At 42.7% G+C, this 10,075-nt stretch overlaps 1 protein-coding gene across 6 annotated transcripts in view; it reads left to right on the top strand.

Moving 5' to 3' along the window:
* Positions 1–6,672: 6,672 nt before the first annotated feature.
* SMARCA1 (SNF2 related chromatin remodeling ATPase 1) overlaps positions 6,673–10,075 on the top strand; it is a 147,951-nt gene continuing 144,548 nt past the window's right edge. For 4 of the 6 annotated variants that reach the window (XM_082377086.1, XM_082377085.1, XM_082377083.1 and 1 more), the window contains exon 1: positions 6,673–7,025. In XM_082377086.1, coding sequence (XP_082233212.1) covers positions 6,852–7,025 — 174 coding nt within the window. In that variant the 5' untranslated portion in view covers positions 6,673–6,851. The remainder of the gene's footprint in view (positions 7,026–10,075) is intronic. The other 2 variants (XM_082377082.1, XM_082377081.1) reach the window with 1 other exon arrangement.

Here is a 10,075-nt window from a genome sequence, read left to right as displayed (position 1 = left end):
TTGGGCCGAGGGAGAAGGTGAACTGTGACACAAGTCTGACAAAGCTTGAGCCAACTTGGTGTGGAGCTTCAGAACAAGTAGTGCCCATCAGTGTGCTCTGTGTCAGGCCTGGCTCATTGACACTCCTGCCTTGCTCATTCATCTTAGGAAGAGCATGACCCTGGGCAAAGCAACTCTCTGCAGCTAAGGCAGACCTTCAAGGAGCTGGCAGCTGGAAGCTATCTGTTGATGGCATTCCCCATATCTGCATAGAATGTCCTTTCTTGAAGGAGAATCTGGGTGGCACATCTCCATTTCTCTACCATGATAGGGTACATGTGTGTTCAGCGCTGGTAAATAATGCCAAACTGGTTTCCAAAGTGGTTAGACAATTTACACTCTCACCCGCACTACATGAGAGTCCCCATTGCTTCTCATCCCAACTCTTGGTATTGTTAATCTTTAAAAACTTTTAGCCATTGTAGTGGATGTGTAGCAGTATCTTATTGTGGTTTTAATTTGCATTTCCCTGATTACTATCAAGGTTAAACACCTACTCACATGTTTATTGTTTTGTTATGCCTCTTTTTTCCACTTTTGTTTGTTTTATCTTCCTTAGATAATGAGTTCTCTTTCTGGTAGGGTTCAGCAAACACAGCTTGATGCCCATTTTTGTATGACCTCGACCTAAGAATTGTTTTTATATTTTTTAATTGTTGAAAAAGTCAAAAAAGGAATAATATGTCATCACATGAAATTCAAATTTCAGTGTCCATAAATAAAGTTTTATTGGACCCCAGCCATGCTCACGATTTACCTATTGTCTATGGCTGCTTTCATGCTATAGCAGCAGAGTTTAATGATTATAACAAAGACCTTTTGGCCCACAAAGCCTGAAATATTCACTATCTGGTCCTTTACAGAAAAAGTTTGCTGAGCTCTGTTCTAGGTCACTGGTTCTAAAGTGTGGTCCCTGTACCAGCAGCATCAGCATCACCTGGGAACTTGTTAGAAAGGCAAATTCCTAGCCACACCCCAAACCTATCGATTCTGAAAGTCTGGGAGTGGGTCCAGCCATCTGTGTTCAACAAGCCCTCCAGGTGATGCTGGTGTGTTAATGTTTGAGACCACTGGTCTAGGCTCTAGACAAGCCTAATCCATTTTCTCTGCAAGTCATCATAGTCCTTGATGTACTGTTTAACACAGAGTGGGTAAGCTGTAAAAGAGCCTTGAAAAGTGTTCTATAAATATATTATTATGAATATGAAATCTGTCCAAAATGGACACCTAGGGCAAAATTAAAAGAGGAAAAGTGGGAGAAACCACAGAGGGCAGCATAACACCTGAAGGGTGTATGTGGAGGGTGGAAGACACAATGCCACTGGGGAGCCAGCGCCTGGACCCCCTTCCCTCCACCTCATTTCATGTAGCCTTTAAGCAAAGATGAATCAGATATGGTCCCTGTCCTCAAGGAGGTCATATTCTAAGCAGGGAGGTGTCCTGACCCTCTTCTCCCTCACTTACTGCCTTTTTCATAACTTACCTTCGAGGAAGTGTAATTGCACCAAATTGCTGACCCTAATAAATGATAACGAACAGAGAAAATCACTTGGCAAACAAGAATTCTGCCTTATCCCCAATTTAGTTTAGGACTTTAGTTCTGGACTTTCTCATATCCTGGCTTTTTCCTTGGCTCAGTCTGAAGCTCAAAGCATCACCCTGCTTTTCTTTTTGTTAACTACCATCCATTGAATGCATATTACATGCCAAGACCATACTAAATGTTTTACGTATACTTTTACATTAAGTCCTCATAAAGCCACTTTGAGTTAGGAATTATATCCATTTTACAGCTGCAAATCTGAGGCTTAGAGAGGTTAAATAATTTGGTAGAATTCGAACTCCAAGTCTTTCCAACTCTAGAGCCCAAGCTGGTAATAATTGGCTATTCTGCCTCTAATAATATTCACCATTTGGTTTTAGCAAATCCAATTCAGATTACTTAGCATGTGTTTCATGTTTTAGGGCTTGCATGGTGTGTGTAGAATTTCAGGGTGGGAAGTATTTTAAAAATCCGGCTATAACTTTTTCCTGAGCTAGGTTTTGTGTGATAACTTTTAGAAGTAAAAAAAATTCTTTTACACGCAACTTAAAATGATTATGTCAAAAAAACCCACCAAAAAACAGTTCCTTAACCAGGTAACATTAATGTAAACAGCACAGTAATTTATATTTCTTCTGTTACATTACACATGAAATAACTGCATTGTCTCTTCAGTATGAAATAGTTCCTTTTTTTGACTTACCCTGTCTACTAGCTCCTACTCCTTCTGTTAGGGATTATTTCAACCTGTCCAGTTTTGAGCAATATTTTTTGATTCACTTGTGAAAATGTTATTTTTATCTGTATTTTTAATTGAAGTATAATTGATTTACAATATTGTGTTAGTTTCAGGTGTACAGCAAAGTGATTCGGTTATATATATATATATGTTATTTATTATATAAGCATGAATACCTTCATGGAGGAAAATTAGGATTAGAAAAGCAAAAATAAGAAAAAAGTCACACATAATCCCACCACCTTGCTGTAACTACTGTTAACATTTAGAGTGGAACCTTCCAGACTTTTCCTTTGTGGAAATCTACTTATGTAAATAATTTCTTTCTTTTTGCAAAAGTGGGATCACTCTGTTTTCTTGCTTGCCTTTTTTTTCACTGAGCAATATATTAGAAGCATATTTCCATGTCATCAAATATATATTACATAATTGTTCATAATGACCGCTTAGTATTCCATTTATGAATGTACTATACAATATTCTGCCAAACACTTCTTCTTGGACATCTAAGTTGTTAGGTTTTCCCCCCTCCCTGACCTCTAACTGTCCTGAGTCCATTCCCGTTCCAAGAATTTACTTTGGGTACATGCAAGAATCCCAAGTTATTCTCCAGCTTCCACTTTACAACAACTTTTACGTGGAGCTAAAGAAATTATCTGGCTGTATATAAAACCAGAGCCTTAAGAGTGACAGTTTCTTCTAATAAACCCAGAGCGAACACCATGGAGACAATCGGCAGAAATATTTTTCAGTCATTTTCTCAACATAATTTCTACTGTCAAGGAGGAAGCCTTGTGAAGAACAGAGTACTTAATAAAGGTGAGGTTTGGAGCCAGACAGTCTGGGATTTGAATCTGGCTTCTGTCATTCACCAGCTGTGGGACCTTAGATGAGTTGTTTAGCCTCTCTAAGCCTCCGTTTTCTGATCTGTAAAACAGGGATAATAATATTCATTTCATAAAATTACCAGGAGGATTAGCAATATCATATGTAAAGAACCTAGCACAGTGCCTGATACAATAGTGGGTACTCAAGAAATGGTAGACATATACTAGCTATTACCATCCCATCACCTTTTCCTTAACATACAGAGGATCGAGGAAACAGCACATTTTCAAAAATGTCACTATCGGGACTTCCCTGGTGGTGCAGTGGTTAAGAATCCGCCTGCCAATGCAGGGGACATGGATTCGAGCCCTGGTCCAGGAAGATCCCACATGTCATGGAGCAACTAAGCCCGTGAGCCACAACTACTGAAGCCCATGCGCCTAGAGCCGGTGCTCTGCAACAAGAGAAGCCACCGCAATGAGAAGTACGGGCACCACAACAAAGAGTAGCCCCCGCTCGCCACAACTAGAGAAAGCCCGTGTGCAGCAATGAAGACCCAATGCAGCCAAAAATAAATAAATAAAATAAATTTGTTAAAAAAATTCTAAAACCAAAGTGTGCATGCATCACAAAATTTGTTTAAAAAAATGCCACTATCATAAATGCCTTTGACAAGAATGGTCACTAGAGTGGTAAGCAAGATACTGTCACCAGAATCCTTTGTACCAGCTTCTGAAGAACACTGATCAGTGGCATCACAATGTGGTTTTTTGTCGTACTGTGGTTTCAGTGATAAATTTCAGATAGTGGATAGAGAAGGAACGCCCTTGACCTTGCCTTTATGAACGCCCTTGACCTTGCCTTTATGAACTTTATAAAAGTATTTAATACCACCACTGGACATGCATTCTGGTATCTACTAAACAAGTTTGGCTATGTGAAATGACTATTGGATAACTTCTACAATATTCACAATCTGCCAAATGGACGTATTGTCCTGTCCTATAGACTAGGATTTGTTTTGAGGTTCCCAAATATGACCCCATGGTTCTCTATAAAAAAAAATTTGCTTTGTTCTCCAACCTCAACGTTGCAGAGCAATTCAAGACCATTTCAAATGAAGAGACATAATTCGGGAAAGTAGTAGCAGACAGGGCAAGGTGTTGAGTAGGATCAGAAATGAGGTGACTCTTGCAGAACAAAGTCTACAGATCATGAATTTTAGGCAGATTTGCAAATAAGGATAGCACATGCTCTGTAAATAGCAGTTGTTGCCACAAGCCAAAGGGCAATATTTACATGAATCCAGTGGCAAGGTCTATGGACCAAGCATTGACCTTTCCAGCCAAACTTATACTTGGTAGCACTTTCAGCCGCATCATCTTGAAAAGGAAGATACGTTATATACATACAAGAAAAATTGCCAATGTATCCCCCAAATTAATTTCTAAATTCTTTTTTTGGAACTTGGAACACATGTTCCCACAGAAAAGGTGTTATGAAAGGATGTGAGTTTCCCAGATTTCCTCACAAAAGTGCATTTAGCCCATGATGTAACTGAAATACCATACATTGGCAATGAGAAATACAATAGGATAAAGTACCCTTGCAGGCAGGAACACATCAATACACAACGAATATTTCTTGAGTCTTTCTCCTTTGAAGCCCCAGGCAATGAAAGGGGACTTCTATCCTCCCATAGCTGCAGTTTGGTAATAAAGAACTCTTCCACTGCCCTCATCTGGAAGGGTCCTTCTCAAGTCAGGTGGATGCGTGCATTGCAGCATCCTTCTCTTTCAGCGCTTCTTGAACTTTCCCACCAGACAACTCTGAATGACTGAGGAGACTGAACAGTTAGTGGGGAAGGGGTAGGATATCCAACTGGAAGTCTCAAGCTTTTATTTGGAGATACTTCAAACTCTGCAGTTCATTCCTTAATACATCTACACATTTTAATTTTAAAAAAATCGTGTTTCAAATGACCTGTTAAGTGACTTAATTCCATTCCACTTTTGGACTAAAGTTGACACTTCAGAAATATGAACTATTTTTAATACTGAGACTCCGTATACCTGTTGGATAGTACACATGTGTACTTTAGGGTGAGAAACGTGGGCACTGGGGGCAAAATCTAAAGTAAATGCGAAAAATATAATGAAAGTAAAATCAGAGCAAAGCTAGAACCACCAGCCTCTCCTTTCCTCTCAGTGGCACACTCCTTCAATCTCCTGTCTTGCTCTTTGCCTCTTTTTCTCTGTTCAAAACCAGTCCCTGGACAGGATCTCACACTCATTCACACTAAGGTGTAAATGATCAAAAACAGCTAAAATCTCACAAGGTTTTTGCACATTAAGGAGTCACAGCTTTAAAACAAAAGGGAATTTAGGGTATTATCCCCAGGAAAAAGGGATATATTTGGGGGGCAATTGTGTGCCTTCCTGCTCTTTGCAGAAATCACACTTGATTTCAGATTGAGAATTTAGGAAGGTGTGTTAAGGGAAATTAATCATGATTTCTTTCCACTTTGGAAAATACTTGCTTCATTTTGGAAATCGTAGGTTTTGTGATTGTTGTTTGGTATACTGTGTTTTATATGTTTTGCTATCTTTTGTCCCTATTGACTGAAGTTTTAAGACTAAGATGTAAATCTTCCCGTTATTGATCAAAATAACTGGTGGGGAGAAATAGAAACAATAATATTTAATAACTGACATTTGCATACCCTTTACAAAGTGCTTTTATATCCGTGATCATGCATATTATTGGTGTTGAATTACTACTAAATAACAACGGGGATACGAATAAAACACACAAAAAAATCACAATAACTCAACCCAATTATTAGTATTAGGCACCTACCATGAGTTGCCCGAGGTTCTGTGGGGACCTTGACCTTGCCCCCCAAGACTTTTAAAATTCAGTGGTAAAGGCAAAAGAAGGGCTCCTGCACGTTGGCCATCTGAGAGGTATCAGACTTGAAAACAGAGCGAATATACATAAAACCCGGGTCACGCTTTGCCTTGTAAGTGAATGTTTGCAGCTGCAATCTAGAGATTGAAGGAGTGCTTGTCCTTCTGCAGAATTCACGAAGGTGGGAAGAGCACCACCAGTCCCCCTTTGGGAACCTGGGAAAGGGAAGTCCCCAGAGGGGTTCTGGGCTTCACAAATGGTGAGACAGACCTTCTACAGTACAGTTATAAGCAGAGGAAAAGTTCTTTGTGCAAGAAGGGGAGAGCGCCCCGAGGTACAAAGAGCAGATTTAAGGGGAAGAGGATTCTTTCTGCACACATCTGCGAGGGGAGCTGAGGCTGACTGCTGGGGGCGTGTGGGGAAGGAGATTTTTAGGGGGCCGCGAGCTGTGGGTTCCCGCCTGCACCCCTGTCCGCGCCCCACGCTCAGGCAACAGTTGGTCGTGCGGTGCCGGCCCGGGCTCCGGGTGGGGAGGGGGAGTCTCGCGATCGTTGAGGGGGGGGGGGGTGGAGGAAGGGGGGAGGGTGACGGGGGGAGGCCATGACGTAGGGTGGGTGGACGGAAGTGGGGCAGGGTTGAGGGTTATTTAAAGAAGGGGGGCCCGAGTGAAGGGGTTGGAAGCCAGTGATTCCCCACCCTTGCTCCATCTAGCTCTTTCCAGTGCAGCCACTGCCGCCGCCCAGGAGCCCTCGTCCCCTTGCTCGTCCCCCTCCTCGTTCCCGCTCCAACGCCATGGAGCCGGACACCGCCGCAGTGGCAGCCACCGTGGCAGCCTCTGATGCGACCGCCACGATTGTGGTCATAGAGGACGAGCAGCCGGGGCCGTCCACCTCTAAGGAGGAGGGAGCGGCCGCCGCGGCCACCGAAGCCACCGTGGCCAAGGAGAAGGGCGAGAAGAAGAAGGAGGTAAATAGGAAGGGGGTGTGTGTGCGGTGGACAAATCCTGCGCCGGGCCCCTCCGAGGGGCCCAGACCCTGACCTTTGGGCGCCGACAGGTACCGCGGAGCTCGGCTGGGCTGGGGGCGGCGGGCGCGCGGGGTGGGGGCGGCGGAACAGTCTAGCATTCGCTCCCCTCCCCCTTCCCTTTACGCCTCCTGGAGGCCGGGGGCGGGGCGCGGGCGCGGCGCGGGGCGGCGGGTGCCCGTTATCCCGGGACTTGGGGGCTGGGGAGCCCCTCCACAGCCCCCGGCCCGCCTCGCGTTCCCGGAACTGGGGTAACGGGGTGGGGGATGGGGCCGTGCAGGAAAAAGCCTCCGCCTCTCCCTCTCCTCTCGCTCGCTCCCTCTCCCCCCCCTTCCCGTCGGCCTCTGCCTGGGAAATCTGGGCCCTTCAATCCCACACTGGCGCAAAAGGGGTTTTGCTGGGGGCTTATTTTTTGAAATTTGAATTTCCAGGTGCCGGTGGTTGGAAGGCGGAGGACGATAGGAGAGACTTTTATTTCTTTGATTGGCAATGTCGGCCCCTTGGGTGGCAGGGAAAAAAAAAAAAATCATCCCTTGTTCGTTTGGTCCCCGCCTGCTGAGTTAGGCGGGGGTGTCACCCCGAGAAAATGAGCTCTCAGCGTTGTACCCCCGCCACCTCCCAGTCCAAACCCCAAACTGAGGCACGGTGGACGCTGGCTTAGGAAAATTTCCAACGTGTGCACCCTCACCCTCTCCTGCCCCGCCCCCGACGGTATAGTGTTTCACTCCAGGGCCACCCAAATGGTCCCCCAATCCGGCCCCAAGCCTTCCAGGCTTCCGCCTCCCTTTCCTAGTGGGCGCTGCTGGCTCCTGGACACACGCAGGTTTTTAAAAAAAAATTTTTTTTTAACTCAGCGTCGCCAGGATGAACTGCTGCTAATGTACATAAGGGGACGGCTCTGACACCTATTAAAGCCAGATCCAGAAAAAATATGTATTATCTCCATAAGGCATATTTCATATGGGCCGAGACGTGCAAATAAAACTATGAAACTCGTTGAAAAAATTGAGATAAAAAAATAGGATGGGGCATAAGGATTTTTGATGTATAATAAAATTGTGGAACGGATCGTTTATGGCTGGATTTTTTTCCGTTTATGAGTAGACATATCGCAATTAAAAAAAAACGGTAGGTAATTAAAATTATGCTTTAGAGATCTCCAGTGGCTTTGTCTGGATCATTATATGATACTATACGACCAAATGAAAAGCTATTGAGGGAAATTAACACCTTTCGCCGCGAATTAGAGTAATTTTAAATTCAGCAGTTGCTTCAGTGACATATTTTACTGTTACAAGGTTGACTAAACAGAAAGACAATTGTAGTGCTAAGTGAAAACCATAGAAAACATACGCATATTAGGATCTATGTGGCACTTGGATCGGTAAGACAATATCGATGATTAAAGCTGGGCCAAATACCAAGCATCAATATAAATCAATGTTGGGAAATTCAGGAGTGCGTCTAGGTGCCTTTTATTCCCTAGATTGGGTAAATGTAAGTGCTCCGCCGTCTTTTGTATGGCAGTAAAGGTTGTCGAATTTCCAGGGTGTATAAATTCTTTGAATTGTGAAGAGACTGGGAATCAATAAAAAACCTGTATAATCACTGAGAGTTGATGCATATATATTCCTACAACTCTGTGGCCTGATCAGAAATTGCACTAATAGTATCTCATTTGTCCGCTCAGCGTAGGGAAATGAGGTGCTGCCTGGAAGGAACTTTCTGGATATCTGAAGTTTACTAATTTAGTCACTACATCTTTTTAAATTTTTCCTTAAAAATCTGAATAGTACCAAAACATCTACTTAAGTGCTTTCATTTGTACCATTGCTTCAAATAAAGTAAATCGGTACCTCCCCCCAATCTAAATATTTACACACTGCCTTGATGCCTTAAATGGTGTCCTAAAAGTGCAGATTAAATACCTTTTTCTCATGTCCGCCAGTTATTGTACTCTGACAGTGATACAAAGGCATTTGAGACCTAGGAGGTTGTTTCCCCTCAATTAAATAACCACCTCCCAGACACTTCGGTATTGTGTTGACTTTTTCATAATTTTTCAGTCTCCTCCATCAATTGTCAGGCTAACTATCACTTTTTAGACACTTCATCTACTTTCATCAGAAAGAATGGGTTTATGATAAAGGACATGGATGTAACAAAACCTTTCATTTAAAACAATTGTAAAATACAAAAATACAAGGGATCCAGCGGAGAGAGGGAGATAACCTGGACACCAAGCAGAAGGGCTGTTACTGCAATGGAAATTAAGTTTTAGTCCTGGGCTTCTGCCATCCTTTCTTGCTGTTGCCAGTGTGCCTTCTTCTAGTGGTCGTTCCCAAGTCATTTGCTGCTGCTTTTATTCTCTGTAGAATGGGAAGCCAGATTATCAAACTTGCTGGAACTGCGTATCAAATAAAAGAAAGTAGGCTGTGAATGAGAGCATTTTCGTGATGCATAAAGTAGATGAGAGTGGATTATCTTGTGACATTTAGCTACAGAAGGGTATTTTTGCTTACCTTCTGGACTTCTTGAACTTCCTTGGTTTAAGTGACAGTTGGATAACCTAACGCTGTGAAAATTAGAGTTGGTATTTTTGGTAATGAAAATGTCAAGAAAAAGGTCATGGTCTTTAAGACAGGGCATCTTGGTGACCTTGTGCTGCATTCTCATGGCATCTAGACTACCAGATGGTAAAATCCATAAGGAATTCATTAGAATATCTTAGTCACCTTTTATCTTTTCTTGTATGAGAGGGTTTATTTGTGAAAACATATACAGACACAAATGGAAAGGTTTAGAAGGTAGGTATTTTAAAATTTGTTGTGGAAGATAGTGCCAATTAAGTAATTACCTACAGCTTTTAATGGCAATGCTCAAGGTTAGGAATTTTAATTAGCATATAATTAAAATTTTATGGTATTCTACCACAAGGTAAGCAAAAAAGTAAAATGTTCTTCTAATGTTAAAGCTTTAATTTTCTATAAGTG

Source organism: Balaenoptera borealis (assembly GCF_965194805.1).
Source record: "Balaenoptera borealis genome assembly, chromosome: X".
In the NCBI taxonomy this organism is placed as follows: domain Eukaryota; kingdom Metazoa; phylum Chordata; class Mammalia; order Artiodactyla; family Balaenopteridae; genus Balaenoptera; species Balaenoptera borealis.
Note: the sequence above shows the minus strand (reverse complement) of the source record. Positions and strands in the feature narration are given on the sequence as shown.